A 27,222-nucleotide genomic window follows, 5' to 3' on the forward strand; every position below is an offset into this window, starting at 1 on the left:
TTCACCCTCTCGGTTTGCCCATCCGTCTGTGGGTGGTAAGTCGTGCTCATCAACACCTGAACTCCCAATTTTTTGAACAATTCCTTCCAAAAGATGCTGGTAAAGATCTTGTCCCTGTCGGTGATAATAACAGCCGGTAGTCCATGAAACTTGTAGACATGATCAAGGAATAGCTGCGCAATATCTTGTGCTGTGTAAGGATGACTGAGCGCGATGAAGTGTCCATATTTAGTAAACCTGTCTACGACTACCATAATAGCAGTCTTTCCATCCGAACTTGGCAGCCCTTCTATAAAGTCCATGGTGATGGCTTCCCACGTTCCATTAGGAACTGGTAATGGTTGTAATAAGCCTGGATAAGTTACTCTATCTGCCTTAGCTTGTTTACAAACATCGCATTCTTCCACTATTCTTTTCACCATAGTCTTCATTCCTGACCAATAAAAGTTGGCCTTCAACCTCCTGAATGTGTTTTGTATACCAGCATGCCCTCCCACATAAGAATCATGCACGGATTTAACCAGTTTAGCTCTGAGTTCCCCCTCTTGTCCCACCACTATCCTGCCTTTGTACCTCAACACCCCTTCTGCATAAGTGTAATCACTATTTCCTGTGTCCCCCATCATTTTGCCCATGATAATGGTCTGCAACTTAAGATCTTTGTCATAGGTTGCATGAACCTCCTCATACCAAGCTGGTAGTATACTGGCTACTGCTTTTAACTCTCCCACAACTGTGACCAACGAACTATTGTTGTGCTTCCTGGATAATGCATCGGCAGCAATGTTCTCCCTGCCCTTTCGGTATAGTATGGTATAACGTAACCCCAGGAGCTTTGTCAGACCTTTCTTCTGAATGGACGTATGAATTTTCTGATCCAACATGTACTTCAAGCTCTCATGATCCGTTTGTATGACAAATTGCTCTTGCTCTAAGTAATGTCTCCATTTCTCCACAGCCATGAGGATGGCCAAGTATTCTTTTTCGTAGATGGATAGTCCCATATGTTTTGGACTTAAGGCTTTGCTGAAATAAGCTATAGGACGACCTTCTTGGCTTAAGACTGCCCCCAATCCTGAATCACAAGCATCGGTCTCCAAGAAGAAGGTCTTAGAGAAATCAGGTAGAGCTAAGACTGGTGCTTCACACAAGGCTTTCTTCAAATGATCGAAAGCTTGTTGAGATTGATCATTCCACCCAAAATTGTTCTTCTTCAGCAATTCTGTGAGGGGTTTGCTGATAACTCCAAAATGTCGGATGAACTTCCTATAGTACCCAACCAATCCCAAGAACCCCCTTAATTCTTTCAAAGCTTGTGGAACAGGCCAATTGTTCACTGCTTCAGTTTTCTTCCTGTCGGTTGATACTCCTGTTATAGAAATTACATGCCCCAGGTATTCCACTTGTTGTTCCCCAAAAGCACATTTGGATCTCTTGGCCAGCAGCTGGTTCTTACTTAAGGTCTCCAGAACCTGCCGGAGATGGACAAGGTGTCTCTCAAATGTTGGGCTGTAAATGAGTATGTCATCAAAGAAAACCAGTACAAACTTGCGCAGGTAAGGCTCCAGTATGCTGTTCATTAACGCCTGGAAGGTGGCCGGCGCATTGGTAAGGCCGAATGGCATGACCCTGAACTCATAATGCCCATGATGCGTCCTGAATGCTGTCTTCTCAATGTCCTCCTCGTGCATCCTAACTTGATGGTAACCTGACCTCAGGTCCAGTTTTGAGAAGAAGCTTGAGCCATGCAGTTCGTCCAGAAGATCATCAATAAGAGGAATGAGAAACTTGTTTTTTATGGTTTGTTCATTGAGTTGCCTGTAATCAATACAGAATCTCCATGTATTGTCTTTTTTTTTAACCAACAGCACAGGAGATGCAAAAGGACTAACGTTGTGCTGAATCACACCATTAGATAGCATTTCCTTCACCAGCTTCTCTATTTCTCCTTTTTGAATGAATGAGCTTTTATAAGGCCTGATGTTAATAGGCTGTGACCCTGGTTTCAGAGGTATCTTGTGATCGAATCGCCTTGCTGGAGGTAAGGTTCGTGGCTCCTCAAAGATTCCAGCAAACTCCACCAACAAAGATTTAATCTCAGCCCTTGTTTCAGTTGGTTTATTTTCCTTCCCACTGTCCATTGCAAAGAACTGGCCTACTAGCCCCCCGATCACATTCTTGAAGCTTCTATGTTCCTTCAGGGTGGTTATCATCTGTAATTCCGCCCCTTGTGAAATGCCTTTTAGCTCAATCATCCTGCCATCTTTTTTAAATGACAGCCGCAATTTGATGAAATCAAATAACACTGGAGAATACTTCTTCAACCAGTCGACTCCCAGCACCAGATCATGCCTACCCAATTCCAGCACCCTCAAGTTTGACTTGAATTCATAGTTGTGCATAAACCAAGTGAATGCAGGGCAATGTTTTTCACATAGCATGACATTTCCATTGGCTACCGTAACTGCCAACAATGTAGTTTTACTGGTGGTAGCATTCAACGCCTTAATTGTGCTTTCATTAATAAAACTATGTGTGCTCCCACTATCGATGAGGATGATAAGGTTCTGCCCTTGACAGTTTCCTTTAATCCTGATAGTATTGTAAGTGTCGTTGTCTGCTAATGCGTTTAATGACAGACCATATTCGTCTATCTGATCAGTCCCCTGCATATTGTCTTCGAACTCTCCTATTTCTTCATCCTCTCCTCCCTCCACGCCTTCTATCATGTGTAAACCTTTGGAATTGCATCTATGCCCAGGCATGTATTTATCCCCACATTTAAAACACTGTCCCAATTTCTTTCGTTGTTCATAGAGACTATCTGAAAATGGTTTCACTCCTTTAGTCCTGGATGGACCAAAATATTTGGAGGGAGCATTGCCTGGTATTCTTCCACTGTGAAATGGAGGATTGCTTCGTTGCAGTGATCGAGTCTTCTTAGTTAAGGCATTGTTAGCCTCCTCCTGCCATTTGGCTTGTTCAAATGCCACCAACACCCTTGCAGGTTTCAAAATCTTGAGCATCGGTTTGATCTCATCTTTCAATCCACTAATAAAACTGGAGACATAGTAAGCTTCTGGCAACAGTGGGTTGAGATCCCCCATCAGTGATCTCAGCTCCTCAAACCTTTCTATATAGTCATCCATGTTCTCGTCTTGGATCAGTTTGTTGAATTCTTCAACAATGTCATCCTTGCTTCCAAACCTTCTGCAAAGATCCTGAGAAAACTCTTCCCATTCTATAAGTGAATCACTACCTCGTACCAAGCCCTCAAACCACACATCTGCCTTGCCTTCCAAGTAATACGAGACCACCTCTATCCATTGATGTGCAGGTATCGAGTGTATCCTGAAGTATTTCTTGCATTTTCGCATCCATCCTCGAGGATCCTCTCCTCTGAAGGTTGATAGCTCCATCCTTGGCAATGGTATGTGGAATCCTGACTTAAGAAACTCTTGCCCTGTCATCTACTCACCACGACTCTGAGTTCTAAGTCCTGGTGTTATTTTTTCAGTAGATGCATTCACTTCTACGCTCCTGTCTCTTCCTGGTGTTGCTAGGATACCTCTGGAATGGCCTCCCGCCATTTATGTCCTTGTTGTTTGGGCAGCTACAAATTATTGAAACTGTGAGGATAGTAGTTCCATTTGTATGACCAATTGCTCAATCTTGGCCCCTTGCTCCTTGTTTCCTGCCATGGATTCCTGCCATTCTAGATGATAAGTCTGCAGCTGGTTATCTAACCTTTTGCAATGTTCATCTACTATCTTGAATTTGTTACCGTCCACCATTGTTGAATGAGGTTCGCAGCTTGTTGCAAGCTCTGATACCAATTGTTAAGCTCAGCTTAACAAGAATAAGAAAGAGAGAAACAGAGAATGAGAACAGAGGAATAGAAGTTTTGTATTAAATTTTCCGTGTTGTATACGTAAACTCCACTGTCTATTTATACTACCCTTCCCATGCTTTACACGTTTATTTCCATGGTTAACTAACTTCTAACTGACTCTAACGGTTCACACAAGTGCCCCACGCCACCTCCTTGTAACAACAATCCAGCTGTAACAATCCAGCTGTAACACAGTTTTAGTCTCAAATTATGCACTTTGTTCTTTATTTGCGTTTGAGGATAAAAAGATAAATGCAAAAAGAATATATAAATGTGTTTGATAGAGACTATATTTGTACTTGAGTTGCGCGGCGAGTTGAATTATTTTTTCTTTCGCTCGCAACGCTGCAAGCATGTTCTAAAGATGGAAGATCGACAATTCGGATTATATATTTGATAATTATGGTTGTTGTTTTATTTTAATTAGATGATGAAACAAATATAGATGTAGTTTAATTTTCTGGAAAAAAATTCAATTCTTGATCAACTAAATATAGAAAATATAGAAGGATATAATTAAATTAAATAAAAGACAAGCAAATTGACTCGAATTACAAAGATAAATTATATCCTAACTAATAAATTTTGAATGATGAAATAAAAATAAAAAGTAAATCCAAGAAAACAAAAAAAAAAATGATGTCAATCAGTGTTAAGTTTTCAAATCCGTGATTCAAGTTATTAGACTGAAAGTATCTTATTTGAAAAAACTATAAAGTCTAATTCTTAATTAATCAAATTTTAAAGAATAAAACTTTTAAAAAATCAATTATACAAAAGAATTAAAAAAAATAACAATTAAAAGAATGAATATCATAATTGAAATATAAAAAAAATAAAGAATAACTAACAAATTTTGATTGAAGGATGAAATTGAGAAGAAAAATCAATTTAACGAAATGACAAAAAATAAAAATAATGAAGATCAAATTTGAAAAAATAACATATCACAAATATAAAATTGAAAACGAAATGAAATTTTATAAAAGAGCCAAAAACAAAAATCAAAATAATAAGGACCAAAGTCGAAATTTTAATAAATAAGAGGATCATCCTAAAACTTTAAATGGTTAGTGAAAATTTCGGGGGAGGAGAGACAATAAAGAAAAAGAAATAAAACAACATCGGCGACAAACTAGCCCACACCCGCCACCACGTGTTGTTCTCAAAGGAAGAAGACATCGTGATTCTTCAAATGCCACCACATGACACCTCATGAGCTATCCAAAGATGGTAGCGTCTCAAATGCTGTGGCGTGTGTTGCACGCACAAGCCAAATTATCCTGTCCGTTTACCCTAGTTCCCCGATTTGTTATAATTTTAATTTTAATCTCTTAAAACTAATTGTTTAAATTAGTCAAAATTTATTTTGTTTGGCAAGATGAAGCACAAGAAATTTCTCTTGATATTGCAAGATTATATCAAGCCAAATATAAAAACAACCAAGTCAAATCCTAAATTATGAAAATTTGAATGAATCAAATTAAAAAACAAATAAATTAAGGAATAAAGAAAAAAGGGGAGGTCAAACCTTCCCCAACTTGTGCATTTTAGTTTTTGAATTTGGCAAAAAAGGAAGGGTGAATATCTTCTAATTATTTAAATTTAATCTCTATAATTTTAATTATTTTAAATTAATAAAATTTAATTTAATTTTAACAAATCAAGTATTATTTTTTCTTCTTAACATCGCAAGATCTCATAGATAAGGTAGCCAAAGTAATTTATCAAGTCTAATCTCAAATAAATGCAACTTTAAAGGATCGAATTGAAAGAAAGAAAAAATTGAGGGATCAAAACAAAAAAAATCAAATGATAATAAAAAAGAAAATACACATTGTATTACAATACTTTTACCACCTGACTTAGTTTTTTTTTTTCTTAATATTAAATTAATTTGTTTTTGGAACAGTGAAGAGATGGAGACATTAATCTATTTCTGGAACGGTTTTAATATAAATTTGTCTTTCTTTGTATCTCAATTATCATTGTCTAGAAATAGTAATTAAACGTTGTCTGAGAAATAAAATGGAGCGATGTACCACCACCTGATTATTTTTTAAATACAATCACGTTTTATAATATCATTTTTATTAATAATTGCTATTTGGAATAATAATCACATTTCAAAAATGATTATTTGAAATAGTGGTTATTTAATGAATGTTTCAAAACATTTTTGTTTTTTTAATTAACCTCAACAAACCTTAACAAAAGTCTACCAAATATTTTATCAAAATTTAATGGTAAAAAAATAAAGAAAAGGATGATGTGATAAGAAATAGAAATGAGAGAACAAAAAAAAAATGAAAAGAAAAAATAGATTATTGAAAACATATTAAGACTATTTTTAATATGCCTACCGTCAGAAAAATCTGGATAAAAAATAGATCACTAAAATCACATGAAGATTTTATTTTCAACACGTCCGGCACTCTGGATAAAACAATTCTAATTATATCTTGAAAAATACTAAACAAAATCATAATTAATCCTAAATTAATCTCGGATAAAATTCCTAATAAATTATGGTCTTTTAATGCATGATTAAAATCTTTATAAAATTTTAGATTACCTGTTTATGCATCTAATTAAATTTTAAATTAAAAGGGACATGATTTTTTTAACATCTATTATTCTCAATAACAGTATATTCTCAACAGCAGTTTTGTTCAAACATGTTAGAATTCTAGAATACTCCAAAGAAACTACCACCATGTATTTCTCTTTTCCCAAAAAGCAGAAACTTGATCGTTACAATTATGAACCAACCACCACGGAAGGACGACTAAAATAACCAGGTTGAATGAATTAAACGGGTAGACAGCAAATAACACGAGTGAGAAGAGAAGCAAAATCCTCCTTCGTTTCTGAAAATTACAAAACCATGACATTTCCTAGATCAACTCTTCCAAAAACAAAATCCCTCGCAACTCAGCTTGCACTCATATTACCAGCCACCAGTCCTGCCATGTTCATCGTCGATAGTGTCATTGCACAAGGAATAATCTTTGATCGATTATATGACCGGGGGAAAACTGGAGCTGCTCGCATTGCTACCAGATCGACACTTGACGAAGGCTGAAGGACCCTCTATTCACAAGGCACAGGCAATTTATAATCATCTGTCAAATATGGCGGATCTGCTCCTTGCAGAATCACTAATACAAAATAATGGATACATGTTATTTGAGTAGGACATGTACACTTTCAATCAGTCAGCTCTCAATCTCAGAATTTCCTTGGCTGTCCTCAACCGAAAATAGGGCATGTGCTCCTACAAACAAAGGAAATATAGATTTGAGCTTACAGGTGACAACAATTAATGGTTTCCTACATAGTAGCCCAAGATTTGTTTCCAGGATGACTCAATATGTAGAAACATAAAGAAATAGGTTTTATTGTACCACAAGAAAAAAAGGAATGGGGTTTCTCCTGCAAGGACTTTTAGCAATCTGACCAGGAGTGTGGCATCCATTCCATAGAAATAGGGGGTATCATTGGATGGCTGACCCCTACTGGCAGGTCAACCAGTTGGTTCACTGGCTTGAAACCTTGAACAACAAGTGATGATAGCCACCACGATGAGGCCATTGGAGAAAAAGAAGCCATCAAGGCTGCTTATCTATGACAGGTGGATGGGCTTTCAAATTCCATATTTCTAATCTTCAACTAATGCAGGCTAATAACTATAAATTAGAGAACTAAGCAAATTTTGTTAATAAAAGAGAAAATATATCAGCATTGTTAAATGCATAATCATCTTACCTGGCCAAAACAAAGCCCTATACCTCTGCTATAAAAATCAGCATACTTGATCATAAACACACCACAGTCATACCTATTTACAGGGAAATGATGTTAATACCGGAAATAATTAAAATAGTTGATATAAACAACTTATGTGGATTAAGGTGCTCAGCAGAATTGAATTGGGAAAGTCCACACAGCCAGACTGAAGCTACACATGGACTGAACTTCAGGAACATATACTAGTTCCTTGAGGGAACTCTTACAAAACAGTTACAGTGTAGAAAAGAATTGATAGAGATACTATGGGAACTTGGGCACCTCAGCGATGAAGCACCATAAGTAGCCCGTGTAAATTTGTAACATAGTTTCTTCAAAACATTTACAGCATAGACAAAATAACAATGATACTCGGTAAGAAAGTATTGTCCAAAAAATATATAAGGAAACTCAGACAGAGTGAAGCGGTAAATTGAGATTCTTTTATCAACTAATCCATCATTTTATAATACCGAGTAAGCATTACATTGTACACATGCCTGTTTGTTTCCTTAACAAAGTAGTTAAAATCAAGTTATAACCCACTAGAATGAGTAAATTGAGATTCTTTTATCAACTAATCCATCATTTTCTAATACCGAATAAGCATTACATTGTACACATGCCTGTTTGTTTCCTTAACAAAGTAGTTAAAATCAAGTTATGACCCACTAGAATGAACAGTAACAATGAATATGGGTCAGGACTAAGAAACCTCAGCCTAAAACTTAACAGCTCACCATATCCTAAAATTTTAAAGCCAGTCATATTTTCATCACATAAGGGAAAATGCAGCATTTAAGACAACAGAGAAAGAAAGAGAACAATAAGTTGCATCCACATTCAGGCATGTTAAGCTCATTTCGACTCTTTCTACATACCAATTTTAAATGTAAAGTCAGGGAGGAAAACCTGCTAATTCTATGGATCATTTGACAGACTTTTTTCATTTATAGATATAACATCACAACAGCTCACAAAAAATCTAGTCCACGGGATCATGAAAGAACCGAAAAGGCTGGACCATTTAGCTGCCCCAACTATTTTGCCACTGAGGCTTAGTTGAGTTAAATTGTATTTCTTTATCATTCATTCTTTATTGTAGAAGTTAAGCTTTTAACAGGGTATTTCTTTTAGACCCTCTCACAAGCTTCAGCAGATGTGATGATTTACAGACTCTTTTTTTTTCAACAAATGGTAGCAAACAATATATATATATAAGCCACTAGATTCCAAGAGAAAATTAATGACATAAGAATAATGAATACACACCCATTCTGTTGTTCAGGAAGGTCTTCAACAAATTCACGCTCCCAATTACTTACATCAATGTCTTTCTTACTCTTGTCTTTAACTTCTTCAGCATAGTATTTAGCCTGGTAAACATAAATAAACAACATCAGCCAAGATTGAAGAAGTTGTGTGATTGAGCATTTTTCCCATATATTTTTCATTTCCCCCTCTTTTTCAGTTTTGCAACTAACAGCAATAAGCATAAAGATTTGGAGCCACTGAAGTGCAAGATCACAGATTCACAACTCAAATTTCCTGAATACAAGATAAACCATCTTAATGCTACAGCAACACACTTGTTACCAGGGATAAAACTTGAGGTTTGCACATTAATCTCATAATTCATGGTCATACATATGAGCGATCCCACAGTCCTCAATAATTATCTATCTAACAAATCCTTACTTTACAAACATCTAAAAAATTTAATCAAAGGAAAAACATTTGTTTCATCAGCTAGACTTTAGGGAGTAAATTCTGCAAATAATGATACCAGCTCCAAAACCTAACCAACTTTCAGAAGATCAAAGACCCTTTGTAAGATGATTCATACATGCACAACTCCACAATCCTCAATACACTATCTTTCTTATAAATCCTATAGTTCTCTCAAGAATTTAATCAAAGGAAAACCTGTGTGATCAACTAGACTTGAGAATAAATTCTGCAAAATAATGATACCAGCTCCAAAACCTAACCAATTTCAGAAAATCACCAACCCCTTTTGACCCCATAGAATTCTGAAAGGATTCTCGCAAAACATGGCCAGAATTGAAGCGTCCTTTTCTATCATAAGGGGAAACTGTTCTCCCCAAAAACATCTCAGGGGCATGTCCGCCTACCTAGAAGGTCCTGTATCCCATATAGGAGCCTAATACAAGCTGTTTGCTGATTGGAGCTTATTCTTTAAATCTGTTTTTTGGAGAGACGATTTCATAGCATTAAATAGGACGTCCAAAAGGAGATTATATGCATCACTTAGTGCTTTTAAAAGTAAACTCCTCACCCGAACGTTAGTAGCCATCTATATATATAGTTGGATCAAACAAGCATCTGCTATGCACTTAGGGAAAAATGGAAATGCATAAAGAGCACAATCTTTATCCTTCAATATGTAATCCAACTTTTTAGCTGCAGGCTTCCAGACTTAAGAGTTTAGTTGCAGGGACAGGCTTTTGAAAAGTATAGAAACAGCTGCAATCAATGGTCCATTAGCTTCTAAAGAAGTCTCAATGGAACCATGTCACTTACAAATAGAGAGGTTGATGCTTTAGCTACAAGGTCCCTTGAACTAGTTAGTGGCATGCCTCTAGATATATGAATATGTAGACAACAAAACAAAACATACCAAACTTTCAAGAACTCTGTTGTCCCTTCCTTTGAGTGAATCAAGATACTGGAACTTCTGATCCTTTTTGTTAATGACTGCCAAACACCAATGTATCTCTTGGTGAACAGGGACAAATATCTGAGCAAAATAGAAACAATAAGAATATGGCAACTAACAGTGAACAAAAATAAGTGCTCAGAAAAGTGGAAAGGATTTGCGTTGTTTTACTTTGTCACAGTCAATCAAGAAATATCCCAACTTTTTTTCTGTGGTCCATCTTTTGACAGCTCTATAATCATAGCCACCCTTACCTCCACCTGTTAACTGGATATTAACATTTAGGTTATATTCCGAGCTTGAACAAAAGAAAATCACAGCCAAAACACAGCAAACACAGTCAGCAACAAGAGAAAAACAATAAACAAATAATTAGATGAAAAATTCTGAACTCTAATAACATATGCAATCAGCATGAGAAGAAAGCTGCAACAGAATAGAATGAACAGCTCTGTTAATTTATTTTTTTCATTTTTTGAGGGGGAGGGGTGTTGAGCTTTGGGAATTATCTTTTTCTACCTGTTGCTGACTAGGAAACATGGTCTCAGAAGGAAGCATCGCAGAAAAGCACTTTTTCAAGACCAGAGAAATCAGTTATTTGCATTGAGAATAAATAACGGTAAGAAAAGGATGAACAATGCCAGGGGGGACATAAAGCGGAGAAACAGGCTCACAATTGACATCTCAAACTTCACTAATTATCAAGAAAATTGAACCATAGCTGCCAAGAGCACTATTTTTAATACTTCAATGCATTACAGTAGGACTCATGTTTAAAAAGATTGAAGGACAGAGAGTAAATTTACAAACCTTTTTGTAAAAAAAGGTATTGAAAAAATGACATTTTAGGAACTTCTTCGGTTCTCTCCTTTCCCTTTCTTTAAGCAAATCCATATACAAATTTATGACCTGAAAAAAGAAAACATAAACGTATCAACAAAACCATATTAGCAGCTCAGCAAAATAACTAATTCTCGGTAACATTACATTTTAAATATATGCATGAACCATTAACTTCAAGCTACAAAAGGTGGGAAAACACATTGCTAACTATAACTATAAAAAAAACTATAATCCAAAATCATCACCTCATCATTCAACCATGCTCCTGGTGCAAGGCAGTGCAAAATTTGTCCAGTAATATCAATATTGGAATTTCCATGACTGACCAAGACCCTCCTCCTACAGGAATGAACAACATAATGTTATCACAGCAATATCAATAATGCAATCAAAAGGAAATATCGAGCAAATATACCTATTGTTGGGAAAAAATGCTTGTTTAACCTCGGTTTCTTCCTCAGGTGTGAGAGGGATAAAAGGCTCTCGCGATATCTTCTGAAAATCATTTTTTCCAGTAGAACAACACTTCATTAAAAAAAAAAATATATATATATATATAGGCATGCTAAGAAAGATACTTCTTCCTAAACTAAAAAAGGAGACACTACTCAAACTCACTAACAAAACAATGTATGAAGACCTAAAACTCAAGTTCAATAAAACAACGAGGAAAACTCACCTCCACAGGTTCCTTCTTCACAGGTCGCAAGGCCTTAAATGAATCCCGCCTTTTCTCATTGTACTCAATCTCAAATTTCAATGATCCCAACCTCCCGTTCCTCCTCTCTGTATCCTCCAACAACTTCTTGTAAGTCTCAACAGTCAAAACCCCAAATTCATTATTCAATGCCAATGAACCCAACATCTTCCCTGTATTCTCCACACCTAAATTCCCATCAATAGTAACCACTGATCTCTCCTCCAAAATTTTAACATCACCATCATTCTCACTGCCCACAACCCCATTTCGCAACATCCAGTTCAAAACCGCAGACCCTCCCTCTCTTCCATCCTCTTCGAAAGCCTCAACTTCTTCAATACTAGAATCCTCAGACACAATTTCTTTCTCAATCTTCTCATTCTCATCATCAACATCAATCACTTCTTTCTCTTTGACCAAATATCTAATCGCACCAAACGCGCTTTGTTTCGCATAATCCAACTTGCTACTCAAGAAATTCCCCATTACATCACCTTCACGACCAAGATTTCTCTCCTTTTCGCTAAAACCACCACTTTTAACCCTGGACAAGGTAAATTTCTGAAAACTACAAGGGGCATGAACCTCTCGGCGAAACTTCGTAGCTGTTTCTGGGTACTTAGAGATTCTAGAGGCAATACTGTTAGAAGAACCTAGGGTTTGGTTGTTGAATTTACGGGTTTGATGCATGGTAGAGAATCTGGGCTTTTTAGAGACGTGAAAATCTGGAGAATTTGAATATGGGTTATAATTACATGGGTGATCTCTTTTGTGGTTACCACTACTCGTTAAAGCACCCATTTTTTGAAGTAAAAAACCCTAGAAATCCAAAACCCATCTACAAAATAAGCATTCTTGCCAGAAATTAGGGTTTTGCGAGGTAAAAAGAACGAGAGAGAGTTGAATTGAATTGGGGGATTTAGAATTTTGAAAAAAATGAAGAAAGTTTGGATCTTTTTGGAAAATCTTGATGGGGCGATTGTGAAGATGGTGGTTTTTGTTTTTGTTTCGCGGCACTAAAGAGGACCTTTGATTTTCTGGTATGACAACATAATTAAACGACAGGTCGATTTTCTTCTTCTTCTTCTTTCCTTTTTAGAATATCACTTTTTTTTCTTTTTTACCTTTTTAAGAATATGTTTGGCTTGTCCCGCTATGCTCGAATTGGATGTAAAAAGTTTATTTTTCTAGAAATTTTATTTTACTTAAAGGCTAATTGTTACTTTTTTAAGATTATAATTACACAAAAAATAATGAGATAACTAGTTACATAACCCGCGTGATGCTGCGGGTTAAATTTTTTTTACATAAAAATATAAAAAAACTAAGATTTAAAGTGTTAGGTTTTTCTGCAAAGTTATACTTAAGAGTCTTGGGTTTGGTTGCAACGCCTGATCCAAGAGTAATATTTATAATATTAATAATAACATTAAACTTGCATGACCCAAGTTTAAGTGGGTCTGGCTGCAATACCAGACCCAATAGCCTTGAATGTGGGTTTGACTGCAACGTCGTGTCATAAAAGTGTGATAATTAAATAGATTAATTAAAAAAAATTGAATTAATTGGGTTAACCCTTCAAACCAGGTTAACCCGTCAAACCTTGGATTCGTGTCGTGAAAGTTTGATAACTAAATAGAAAAAAACAATTGACGGGTCAACCTAGAATTAACTAGGCTAACATATCAAACCAGGTTAAACCGTAAAACCCGGAATCAGTGTCATGAAAGTTTGATAACTAAATAGAAAAAAATTTAACATTAACAAACTAAATTAAACAAAAGAAATTAATTAAAAAGAAAAAAAAATAAAAACAAAAAAAAGCATCAGCCTTTTCACTGTGGACTGCACTGTGCAGTCCACAGTCAAAGGCATAGAAACGACAAAAAAGCAAAAAGAAAAAAAAACTAAAGACATCAGCTGATAACTAAATAGAAAAAAATTAAATATTAATGAACTAAATTAAATTAAAAAATATTAATTAAAAAGAAAAAAACTATAAAAAGAAAAAAACTAATGAAGAAAAAGAAAAAAAATCTAAATTAACTGGGTTAACCCATCAAACCTGAGATCCATGTCATGAAAGTCTGATAATTAAATAGAAAAAAAAATTAATATCAATACACTAAATAAAAAAATTAATTAAAAAAAAAAGCATCAGCCTTTTCGCTGTAGACTGCACTGTGCAGTCCACAGTGAAAGGCATAAAAAGAAAAAAAAAAGAAAAAAAAATTAAAGGCATCAACCTTTTCACTGTGGACTGCATATAATATTAAAAGATGAAATTAGAAGAAAAAAACTAATGAGGAAAAAGAAAAAAAATCTGAATCAACTGAGTTAACCCGCGAAATTAGGTTAACCCGTCAAACCTGAGATTCGTATCATGAAAGTGTAATAACTAAATAGAAAAAAGATTTAATATTAATGAACTAAATTAAAAAAAAAAGATTAATTAAAAAGGAAAAAGCAAAGAGAAAAAAACCTACAAGAAGAAAAAAACTAATGAAGAAAAAAAATTTTTGAATCAACTGGGTTAACTCGTCAAACCAGGTTAACCCGTCAAACCTGGGATCCATGTCATAAAAGTCTAATGATTAAATAAAAAAATTTAATATTAAGAAATTAAATTAAAAAAAATAACTAAAAAACAAAAAAAACAAAGAAAAAAAACTAAAGGCATCATCTTTTTCACTATGAACTGCAAAATTGAATCAACTGGTTTAACCCGCCAAACCAGGTTAATCCGTTAAACTTGGGATCTATGTCATGAGAGTATGATAACTAAATAAAAAATAATAATATTAACAAACTCAATTAAACAAAAAAAATATCAATTAAAAAAATCAAAGAAAAAAAGCAACAAAAAAAAACCTATAACTAAAAGGTATCTTTCAGTGTGGATTTGCATAGTGCAATCCACAGTGAAAAGTTGATCTTTTTTGGTTATACTTATAATATTAAAAGAAAAAATTGAAAGAAAAAACACTAATGAAGAAAAAGAATAAAATCTGAATCAAGCGGGTTAACCCGTCAAATCAGGTTAACCCATCAAACTTGAGATTCGTGTCATAAAAGTGCGATAACTAAATAGAAAAAAAATTAATATTAATGAACTAAATTAAACAAAAAAAATAATTAAAAAGAAAAAAACACAAAAAAACCTATAGGAAGAAAAAAAACTAATGAAGAAAAAGAAAAAAAATCTAAATTAACTGGGTTAACCTGTCAAACCTGAGATCCGTGTCATGAAAGTATGATAACTAAATAGAAAGAAATTTAATATCAACAAAATAAATTAAATAAAAAAAATTTATTAAAAGAAAAAAAACAAAAAAAATTGACGGGTCAACCCATAATTAACTGGATTAACCCGTGAAACCAAGTTAACCCGTCAAACCTGGGATTTGTGTCATGAAAGTCTGATAATTAAATAGAAAGAAATTTAACATAAACAAACTAAAGTCAACAAAAAAAAATTAATTAAAAAGAAAAAAAGCAAAAAAAAAAATATTCTGGGTTAACTGGTCTAACCAGGTTAACCTGTTAAACCCGGGATCCGTGTCATGAAAGTCTGATCACTAAATAAAAAAAATTAACATTAACAAACTAAATTAAACAAAAAAAAATTATTAAAAGAAAAAAAAACAAAGAAAGAAGCAAAAAAAAAACCAAAAAGGCATAAAAAAACAGCTAAAAAATAAAAAAAGACAGCTCAGCAAAAAAAAAAAACTAAAGCATAAGCGTTTTACTGTGGGCTGCACTGTTAAAAGAAAGAAGCAAAAAAAAACCAAAAAGGCATAAAAAAACAAAAAAAAAACAGCTAAAAAATAAAATAAAAAAAGACAACTCGGCAAAAAAAAAAAAATTAAAGCATCAGTGTTTTACTGTGGACTGCACTGTGCAGTCCACAGTAAAACACTGATAATAATCATTATAATTATAATATATCAGTATAACGAGGAAAGCTACAATACTTTCCCGACGCCTTTTAGAGTATTGTTAATATTTGTAGATCAGTTTGAATGCTTATTAGTTTATAATTAAATAAAAATGTTCTTTTCAACTAATATAATATTATTTATAAGGTAACAATATTTTTTTTTATTGGAATTATACCTAATTATTTATAACTATCATGATGACAAAGCAATAAACCAAACTATAAAGATAACTAATCAAGTTAGTGAGTAATAAGATAAATAATCGAAATACAATAAATAAAACTATATACTATTATTTTGTAACTTGAAAACACTATAATTATAATAACTTCAAATAACAATATAAATTGTTATAATTATCACATGGACCGACTTCAAGGAGTAAGAACTTACAAGGAGGAAAGGGAGTGTTTTTTCCACTTTTTTTTTCTTGTATTTATCTCCCAAGAGGAAAACCAAGCAAACACCTGACCAAAATATTTTAAAAATCAAGTTCATATACAATGGTAAATAACTAGTTTAATACAAGCAAGAATATGCATGAGATCTAAGGCAGGGTAGACACCTTCTTTCTTTTTTCTTTCTTTTTTTTTGTATGACTATCAGATTCTTTAGTCAAATTAACTCCTCGAGGCACTGAATGAAGGAGTATCGTCCATCCTCGCCGATTGCAATATCACTCTGCTTCAGGTGGTGAAACTCCTGGAAAGTAATGGACAGCAGATTAGCAGCTGAACTGCAGATATGTTGCATCGTATTGCAGCTGGGCAATTTTGAGCTTGCATGGAGGAATGAATATTGTCGTAGCTCAGCTGCACAAACTCAGGGTGATCCCTTCTCTGTGACTTTACTACAGTTTTGAGTTGCACAACCGCAGCCACTCGTAAGTTCCCAGTTTGGGCTTGCTCTGCCAACTCTTTGAAAAACAAAGCAGCACGCCAACCACATCCCTTAGGAGCTTTGGGCAGAAGAGGGCCCCTTTGTTTGAGTACTCCAAACACCATTATTGTCTCTCTTTGTTGGTTGTGGCTTTTTTTCTTAATGATTTTGTAGGAATAACATATGTGGGAGAGAAAAGATATTTCGACATTTTGTTTAGCTTCCTATTGGAGTATGAAAAACAAACAAAGAAAAGCTAATTTTTATTTATTTATTTTTGGCTCTCGATTTAGCACCTGCGTTAGAGTTGGTCTCACAAGTGGAACCCACTATGGACCCCATCGGTGCAATGGTTGATTTTTTTAAAAAAATAAGATTAAAATGATGTTGTTTAATTTAATTTTTAAGAAAAAAAGATTCAACTGCTTAAGGGGTGAGTTTTGACATGATAAGACAAGTTTTTTTCTTATTCTATTTTTTCTTCAACACGGATTGATCCAAGCTTCGATTGGTCAGGTTCTAGATTGACTCACCGAGCTAGTCTAGATTTTATAACTATGATGGTATAAGTTTAACACAAGACTAAACCCTAAGACCATATAAAGTACAATCAAAGTTGTAAAAGTCTGTTTTTTATTTAACAAAAAGTCTCATGCCGTGACTGACGGTGACTCAGCCTCCTCCACCAACCTATCCCCTTGTCGATGACAAGAACCACCACGCCAACTTCTCCTTCTTCCTCTCAACTGAAAGTTTCTTCTTCCTCCCACAACCACCTCTGGCCACCAATTCCTCCATCAGCACCACCACTAGCCTCACATTGGCCTCCTAATGACGCCAGCCACACCGCCCCCTGCACCAGGTTTAACTTTTTCCTTTCCCTTTTCTTGTTGCAAGGTTGCAGCATGCAGAACAAGAATTTGTTCTATATGCAACATAATTAATTAACATGATTGTTGGGCTGAGGCTAGACCCATTTAGGCCCAGCCTAGATGGGTGGGCCGAGTCCAACCCACCTATAAAAAAGGAAGAAGGGCAGGACTTGTTTCGGCCCAGCCCAGATGGCTGGGTCGGGTTCGACCCAATAAAAAAAAGGAAAAATTCCAAAAACATTCCAAGGGTCATTTCAAAATATTTATGATTTTCTCGCATGTTTTCTAATCAATTTTACATAATACTGGACTATATGGTTTTCTCCGAAACTTTCCTAACAAAAAAAATAAAAAATAAAAAAATCTCAATTTTTTTAAAATTAATTTCCTATTTCGAAAAACAAAAAATATTTTGTTTTCATACATACAGAAGAATCCTAAAAGTTTTTCCAAGCATACCTTTTTATAAAAAAAACAAAAATGCATTTTTCTCATGTTTTGAAATGCAAAAATGGATATCGTAACTAATTTATGATTATCTGTTAAGATTTAGCTAAAATATCAAAAACTCTTCACCAATCATTTTGTTCATTTTATATTAGGGTTTAGATATAGACCTTAATATTTGGGGGTGTAAAACTACATAGTAGAGTATACCATCAGGTATTAAAGATACAAAGTGCAAAATAAATGTGATGCTAATATGAAATCCTAAATGGTTGTCTACAAGTACATGTCATACTCATTCGACAGGTTATTTTAAATGTATCAACACAAATTTTATGCACTCTCTGGCTCAGAAGCATTTGCATGTCGCTACATATAAGAATTTAACATGGTTTGGTAAAAAAATGAAGGGTTTTATGGGGATGGGAAGCAACTTAGGATAATATTTCAGCAGATGATGAGAAAAGTCATAATATTGGTTGCCTTATTCTCCAGTTAAAGGTTTCCAAATTTTAATCAATAAACAAATTCCAAAAGACAGTGACAGATTAGATTAAACCTAGATGAAGTAGGTATTAGATGCGGAAGCTAAACATTTGATGTGTACAACTAACATCATACATTGTAATAGATTTTAATATTCCATTGTCTTGCAGATCCGCAAACATTTGATGCCTACAATTGACATCATACATTTTAATATATTTTAATTGCATGGCATCCATTTGATAGATTCTTCATCAATGTTGAGTAGTTGTGACAATGATTAATCGAAGGGTCTCCAATCTAGCAATAGGAGCAAAAACCTTATCATAGTCAATTTCATGTTATTGACTATAACATTTTGTCACTAACCTTGCCTCATATCTCTCCACCTATCCTTTTGCATTCTTCTTTTCTTTGTAGATCCACTTGACACCTATTGGCTTCTTTCCACTTGGTCTTGGAACCAATTTCCATGTGTCATTCTTCTCAATTGATGCAATCTTTTCATCCATAGCAATTCTCCATTTTTCATCATTTATTGCTTCTTCAAAAATTATAGGATCATATATAGCAAGGTGACAATATAGCATTACATAATCATCAATAAAAGTAGTTACCTTATATAGCTCATTAAGAATCTTCATCCTTCTCAGTGGACTTCATGGATTGCCATAACTTAAACTTCCACTAAAAGTTAAAGATAAAGGTGAAGATGACATCATTGGTGATTATGAAGTTGTGGCTTGTTTTTTATGATCTTCATAGCTCTTCTCCCTTTCATCAAGAACCGGTAGAAAATTATATTTCTCACCATCACTTACCTTCCAATCACATGCTCCTTCATTAAACTCAACATCTCTACTAATCATTATCTTTCCTTCATTGGGCTTGTAGAGCTATATCCTTTGGACATTTGGTCATGACCCACAAAGATCATCATTTTGCTCTTGTCATCTAGCTTAGTCCTTACCTGATCATTTAGATGCACATAGCCAATGCTTAGTAACACTTGGCTTTCTTCTATTTCATACCTCTTGGCAAAACACATATTTGACAAATAGATAACACAATCTACAGCTTCGGTCAAAAACTCTTTAGGCATGTTCTTGGTTTTGAGCATGCTTCTTGTCATATTAAAGATGCTTCTATTCTTTCTCTTCATCACCCTATTTTGTTGTGGGGATTTAGGCACTGTTAAAAGTCTCTTTATACCATGATCTTCAAAAAAATCATTAGAAAAAAAATTAATCCCCTATCCATCCTAAGTGATTTTATAAAATAATCATTTTTTTTTCAACTAATGCCTTAAACTTCTTAAAACAACTAAACACATTAGACTTTTCTTTTAAAAAGTATACCTAAGTTTTTCTACTATAATCATCAATAAAAAGTATAAAATACAGATTTTTACCAAACAAACATGGTTTGATAGGACCAAAAACATCTACATGTATCTCTTGAAAATGTTGACTTACTCTAGATGTAGACTCCTTTAGAAAGATCTTGTGGAATTGCTTGCCTATTAAACATCCTTCACACAACTGATTTGGATGTATAATGGATAATAAACCCTTCAACATCTCCTTTTTATGCCATCTTCTTTAAGCTATCAAAGTTTACATGCCCAAGTCTCATATGTCAAAGTCAAGTCTAATCTTTCACACATGTCTTTAAGCATTTCGGCACATCAATATCTATGTTTAGCAAAAACATTATGTTTTTTGTCATGGTTATCTTTGTAACCATAGCTTCATGAGTATTAAGTAATGTTAAGATAAGATCTTTCATCTTAATCTCATAACCCTTCTCCAACAATTATCTCAAACTCAATATATTATTTTTTTATAGTAGGGATATAATAGATATCACCAATAAATTGATAACTTTTATTTTTCAATTTTATGAGAATTGTGCCTTTTTCTTTGATTTGAATGATCTACGAAGGTGACATTACCTTTAATTGATTCATCAAGCTCTCTAAACTTATCTATATCTCCATATATATGATAGTTGGCATCATTATCTAAATACCACATGTTCTTGTTGGCTTGCATTCGTTCATCATGAACTAGTAATAGGGTGGTTTATTTCTCCTTTTCTATAACAAGATTGGCATTCTCCTCAACTTTTCTAGTTGGATTCCAGCAATCCCTAGCATGATCACCTATCTTTTGACAATTATAGCATTTAACCTTTGTTTTGTCAAACCTTGATTTTGAATTGTCACTGTTAGTGTAATCAATCAACCGGTTTGCTTCATACGGTCGACTAGTTGGCCTATTAAGGTTGTCATGACCTCTTCCAAATCTGCCTCTTCCTCTACTTTGTCCACGTCCTCTACCCCCATGGAAATATTCAGAACCTTCTTGCTTTGAAAAAAGTTCTTGTGCACCCATATCTTCTTGAATTTTTTTAACTATTTCCTCATGGACTTGTAATTTTCCTATGAGACCTTTTATTGAAAGAACATCCATATTTTGTGACTCTTGTATCATGATCACCAAATAATGGTTCTTTTGCAACGAGCATAGGATCTTCTCTACCACATAATTATCTTTATCTTCTCCTCATATCTCCTTATTTAATTGTATATGACCAATACTCTTGCAAACTATTTTGAAATATTCTCCGATTCAAGCATATGTAATTTTTCAAAGTCACAACATAACTTTTATAGACATATCTTTCTCATATTGTTAGCTCTTTGGTTTGATTGTTGTAAAACTTTTCATACTTGCTTGGCAGTGGTTGTGTTTGCCACTAACTCAAAAGTGACATCATCTAAACATTGGTGGATGATTGTGAGTGCTTATTGATCCTTTCTTCATGCTTTTTGCACGACCTTCCTTTGGGTTGAAATTAATGTTGCTTCTTCTATAGGCTCCTCAAAGCCTTTCTTAACCATTTCTCACACATCTTGGGAACCTTGCCAAGCTTTTACTCTAATACACCAAGTTTCGTAGTTGTCCTTTATCAAATGAGGATATTGAAGTGGGAAGTTTGGACTGGCCATGATAAATAATCAAAACAAGCTCTGATACCACTTATTGGAAGAAAGATAGGTGTGGTATAAGATCAAAAAACAGTAATCTAAAGTTAACAACTCAAGAACAAAAAGAAGATTGAGAGGAAGATATATTTTTATTAAGTGTTTTTCTTTAATCTCTCTTAGCTATTCTCTCTCTTTTTGTACTGAAAATAATGTTGAATTACAAGTCTTTTTATAGGTATAAAGTCCTAGACAATCAAGAAATTAAACTAATGCGAGGAAATCATAAGTTGAACTGGAAATGTATTATGCCGACTAAACCAGTGGACTGATTACTCTATTCTTTAGAAAAACCAAAAATCAAGTTTAATTTTCAACATCTGCAATATCCATTTGTGTCTACAACGGAGAGTACAAGCAGAATGCATAGTTTTCTCATTAACCGATTGCTGGAGTACATTTATTTGAGTCTTTTTCCTAGGCACCATATGACCACTCACAGGGATGTTTCTCGTATCGTCATGAGATTTTTTTTCAATCCTATAAGGCAACATGTTTCTAGGGGTGTTCAAAAAAACCGACCAACCGATTAAACCGAAAAAACCGAGAAAAAATTAACCGAAAAAACCGAACCGATAGAAAAAACCGAATAAACCGATTAATAAATAAAAAAAACCAGCCGGTCCGGTTCGGTTCCGGTTTAAAAAAGCTTAAACCGATTGAACCGGACCAAACCGAACCGGTTTAAAAAAAAGTATAAAAAGAACAATTCCTAACCCTAAATCACTTTCCCCCTTAACAGCCGTCAACCCCCCCTCCCCCTCCAGCCTTTCCCATTTCCCCTTCCTCTTTCCTTTCCCCTTCCCATAACCCTAAATCACTTTCTCCCTTTCTAGCCGCCAACCCCCCTCCCTCTCCAGCCTTCCCCTTTTCCCCTTTATCTTCCTCTTCCCAGAACCCTAAATCATTTTCCCCCTTTCCAGCCGCCACCCCGCCTCAAGCCTTCCCTTCCATTTCCCCCTTCCCAACCTTCCCCTTCCAGTTTAACAATCCAGATGCGAGGGAACCATTATTCAAGAAATCTTGCCTTTGATGGTGATACAATATAACTTATACTAGTTCCATCCTTGTGCTGTGAGAATGCAAGCTTTGAGATTTATGGTCAATCAGCTCTTTCGGGACCTCCCTTCCCCTTCCCTTCCCCTTCCCAGCCCATCTCTTCCCCTTCTCAGCCCCTATGTGGAAAACTTTGATTGTTGGTTGCTTTTTCTGGTTGCTTTTCTTGAATTTTCAAGTGGTTGCTGTGATTAATAGCTTAGATTAATATTTGATGTCAGATTTTTCCTTTGATTTAGTTCAGTGATGAAGATGAGTCCGGTTTTTCTGGTTTTTATGCTAAAAAACCGACCCGAACCGAACAAAACCGGTTCGGTTTGAACCGGTTCTCGGTTCGGTTCGGGTTATATTAATAAGAAATACTATTTTTCGGTTCGGTTGAATTTTTGGGTTAAAACCGGACCGTGAACACCCCTACATGTTTCAACTAGATCATTAGCGCGAGTTGGATGAATTTTATTTTTATGTAAAAGAAAATATTCAAGTATTTTCTAATAAAAAAATTAATCATGAATTCAAAATATCATGCACATTAAATAACATTTTTTAAAAAATATTAATAGGCAATGTATTGGATGACATTTTTTTTTTAAATATTGAAACGATGATATATTGGATTGATTCGAATTAACTTATCAAGTCTATAACTTGGGTCATGAGACTATGATAAGCCTATAGAAAAATAATCAAAATAAATTATGAAAGTCAATTCCTAATTAATCTAATGGTGATGAATTTTTTTTAAAAAAATATTAAATTTAAATAAAAACAAAAAAAACTATTTGAGTCAACCCGGGTTAATATGTCAAACCTGTTACCTAGATCATGAGATCGAGATAATCCAATAGAAAGGAAATAAAAAAAATTATGAAGCCTAGTTTTCAAACAACTCAATGTTAAAGGATAAAATCAAGAAAAATCAACTTAAAAAAAGTACAAAAAACAAAATAACTCAAGTAATCCCAAACTAACTTGATAAACCCGTCACCTAGGTTATGAGATCAGAATAACTCTATAAAAAAACAAATAAAAAAAATTATAAAGCTCAATTTTCATTAAAAAAAAAAGATTGAGATGTGGGAGTGTGAAATTGAAAAAAAAATTAATTAAAAGAAATAAATAAAGTCAACTCGGGTTAACCAGTCAATTTGTGACTTGAGTTAGCCCGATCGAGATAATAAGTCAACTAGGCAGACAAGGTTAGCTTCCAACTCAATTTAACATAAAACTCAGCTTAAGTTAGGGGATGTTTGAGAGTGTGGCAGCGGTTGTTTTTCAAAGTGTTTTTTGCTATGAAATGCATCAAAATAACATTTTTTTTGAAAAAAAATCATTTATGACATCAGCATATCAAAATTATTTGAAAACACCAAAAAATATTAATTTGAAGCAAATAAAAAAAATATTTTTTTCAAAAACACTTTTAAAACACAAAAACACACAAACCCTAATCTCAAATCTACACATCATTGGGTTGACCCGTAGGGTCGGTTTTATAACAATAGTAGCACCTGCCCATGAAAATTATTAATCATTATTTATTCTTATCAATTGCCCCAATTTTCAAATCGTTAACCGTACTGCAACGGCAAGATTCCTTGGTCAAGCAAAACAGCGACCGTAAAGACCTAGCACAAACATCACCAATCATAGAGAATCCTATCCCACTGCAGAAAATGTGACCGTTACACCAAAGAAAAAGCCCAACGGCTCTTTTCAACTTTGCCTAAAAAATTTAAAATTTTGAAAAGAACAGAAAGGAGATGCGCACAAATGCTCCTTTATTGCATTCCCAATCTCACAAATAAATAACCCTTAGGCCCTATGAATTAATCGAAATCATATTGTCTCTCCTTCCTCATTTATTTTGCCCTTTCTTTTAAAAAAATGGCACTGAGACCCATTGATAATTCACTTCCAATAGCACCAGAGAGACCCAAAAAACATGTGAAAGTAGTTTCTGTTCCAATTCAAAAACAATCAGAGGTTGGTGTAAATGATGAAAACAAGGCTCCTTTGCCGGATTCCACTATTGATTATATCTCTTCTGATGATCTCAAACCCATTTCTGATCCTGAATCCAAGATCCAAGTAAGTCTCTTTTTCTCTTTCTTATGAGTGGGTTTTTTTGTTTTCCGATTTTTCATAAAAAGATTCAATTCTCGGTTAAATTTCAAATATTTTTTAGAGCAAACCCAGATTTTATATCATTTGAATTTTTTCAGGGTTTGATTGAAAGGTTAGATTCAAAGGATTGGACTAAAGTTTGTGAGTCACTGAATAATGCTAGGCGTTTTGCACTGTATCATTCCTCCCTCCTGTTACCATTCTTGTAAGTGATTTTTGCTTGTGATTTTGAACTTGAGTATGATATCATTAGGCTGCTGATGTGGTATGTGTTGGTAATTGGTAACCCTAAACATGCGTGTGATTTGTGCATTAGGGAAAAGGTAATGTCAGTGGTGGTAAAAGCTATGAAGAACCCGAGAAGTGCTTTGATCAAGACCTCTATTATGGCTTCATCTGATATTTTTTATGCCTTTGGTGACCAATTACTTGACTCTACTAGCGATGCATTTGATAGTTTGGTGAGGACTATTTCTTCTCTTCTATGTTTCTCCCCATTTTTTTAATAGATTACAGTTTGGTTTCATTACCTTTTCATGTGGGTTTGTTAAAAGTTACTGATTTTGGCTTGTGTTGTGGGTGGACAGCTATTGCAGCTGCTGCTTAAAGCTTCTCAAGACAAAAAGTTTGTGTGTGAAGAAGCTGATAGGGCTTTGAATGCATTGGTGAAATCCATGACTCCTCTGCCTTTGCTTAATAAGCTTAAGCTATATGTTAGCCATGTCAACCTTAGAATCAGGGCCAAAGCTGCTATATCCATCTCCAACTTTGTGTCTAAGATGGTAAAACCTCCATAAAGTAGCATCGTTTGAGTTGACATTGCGAGTTTTTTTAGCCCGTCTGTTGAATTGTACTGACTAGTTGGGTTTTGTGTGGGATGAATTTTTCAGGAGTTGGAAGGAATGAATGAGTTTGGTTTGGTTTCTTTGGTTCAAGTGGCTGCAGATCTGTTGAATGATAGGCTGCCAGAGGCAAGAGAGGCGGCAAGGAGAACTGTGATTTCTATATATGAAGCATATACAGGAAATGAAGAGCAGAAGCAGGAGGAATGGCAAAACTTTTGCCAATCCAGTTTGCCACCTATTCATGCCCAGTCTATTGTCAAAATTACATCTAGTTCTCGTTAGATTTTATGTTTGTCAAAGAACCATCTCAACCCAATAGCTTAAGCTGTTAGGTAAGGTTCAAGGATATGATTTATATTAGGTTCAAGGATATGATTTATATTATTCTCTAACAATGTTAAACTATATCAGCAAGGGTGTTAGAACTAGGATTGTTTTAACTAATCAGAACTTCAATTGCATGCATGTATATTTACATGATTCGAAGATTACTGTTCAGGTGATGTGGTTGCTGTTGATCTTCCCTCATTTGCTTTTTTTACATGGTATTTATACAAAGCTGACTCAATTCCCCATTCAAAACAGTAGACCAGACTGCAGACTATGACATTACTGGACTTCTTCTTACTTGAAATTTAGGCAAGAACAAATACTTCTCCTTTGATTCAAACTAGGAAACATTATCTTATATGCCTAGAAAAATACTTAGGTGGTACTTGTAACTTCTTTGAATGTGAATCTAACATAAAAGCCTGGTGATGCTATTCATAAGCCTGGTGGCTGGGCAAGCAAGGTCGTGGAGGCAATGTCAATTGGCTTGATTTACCCACATAGTGGTAATTTTAGAGTGGATGGGGCATCACCGAGCAGGAATGGTAGTGATTTGATGAGATGAGATGAGATTAGATTAGATTAGATTAAAATTAAATTATTATAAAAAAAACATTATTTAAAATTTTACTAGATTATAAAGACAAATTACTATTTATCAGAATAGTAATTTGATGATATTACTCCCGACCAAAAAGATCTTTGAATGGAGCAAGGTAGTTTTTTTTTACCATATAGTGTTAGGTTATTCTTTGTACGACGATATAACTAATTTAAATTTAGAATTAAAAATTAGAGTGTCTTTTAAAGGAGTGTTATGGTTTTTTTAATTTTTTCAAAATAATAAAATTATTTTGTTGCTCTTACCGATAAAATCAATATTATTCTTTCGCAAGATTTTTTTATCATTTTATATTGGTTTTATTGTTAATGTGAAAGTTATTTTAAAGGTATTATATAATAAAAATTATCGAAAAAACATTAGCATATGCCAACAAGTGGACGGCGAGTGCAGGGGTCATTCATTTATCAAACGCCGCCTTCCATAACGGCATTTGAAAATCTCGACTCCCCGTCAACAATGAATTGACGTGTGTGCCAACATCATTTTTTTTCTTTTTCTTCTCTCTCCTTCTTGAATTCCCCTTCAAAATTCCAAATCAACCCCTTCAATTATTTTTTCCTTCACGTTTAGTTCTTGTGTTTTTAGTTGTTATTTTTTTATTTTGAATAATTTATAAAATTATAAATATTTTTCAATTTCATCACATTTTTATTTTTTATTC

At 34.3% G+C, this 27,222-nt stretch overlaps 2 protein-coding genes across 3 annotated transcripts; one reads left to right on the forward strand and one right to left on the reverse strand.

Annotated features, from left to right (window-relative positions):
• Nucleotides 1-6,681: 6,681 nt before the first annotated feature.
• On the reverse strand, nt 6,682-12,987 carry LOC18110563 (ubiquitin-like-specific protease ESD4). The gene is made up of 9 exons (XM_006388822.3): nt 11,884-12,987; nt 11,620-11,699; nt 11,450-11,543; nt 11,172-11,270; nt 10,533-10,628; nt 10,323-10,442; nt 8,954-9,057; nt 7,661-7,733; nt 6,682-7,169 (listed from the first exon to the last, which is right to left on the reverse strand). The coding sequence occupies exons 1-9, from the start codon at nt 12,703-12,705 to the stop codon at nt 7,107-7,109; spliced, it is 1,551 nt and encodes a 516-aa protein (XP_006388884.2). The 5' UTR covers nt 12,706-12,987; the 3' UTR covers nt 6,682-7,106.
• A 10,975-nt stretch (nt 12,988-23,962) lies between these two features.
• On the forward strand, nt 23,963-26,188 carry LOC18101796 (uncharacterized). 2 transcript variants are annotated; one of them, XM_006380073.3, is made up of 6 exons: nt 23,963-24,725; nt 24,860-24,966; nt 25,078-25,222; nt 25,349-25,543; nt 25,652-25,893; nt 26,001-26,188. In XM_006380073.3, exons 1-5 carry the CDS (start codon nt 24,522-24,524, stop codon nt 25,886-25,888), a joined length of 888 nt encoding a protein of 295 aa, XP_006380135.2. In that variant the 5' UTR covers nt 23,963-24,521; the 3' UTR covers nt 25,889-25,893; nt 26,001-26,188. The 2 variants fall into 2 exon arrangements, with proteins under 2 accessions (XP_006380135.2, XP_052310873.1); XM_052454913.1 differs by having other exon boundaries at nt 23,964-24,725; nt 25,652-26,188.
• The last annotated feature ends 1,034 nt before the right edge of the window (nt 26,189-27,222 follow it).

This window comes from Populus trichocarpa, chromosome 8 (genome assembly GCF_000002775.5).
Source record: "Populus trichocarpa isolate Nisqually-1 chromosome 8, P.trichocarpa_v4.1, whole genome shotgun sequence".
Taxonomy (NCBI): Eukaryota; Viridiplantae; Streptophyta; class Magnoliopsida; order Malpighiales; family Salicaceae; genus Populus; species Populus trichocarpa.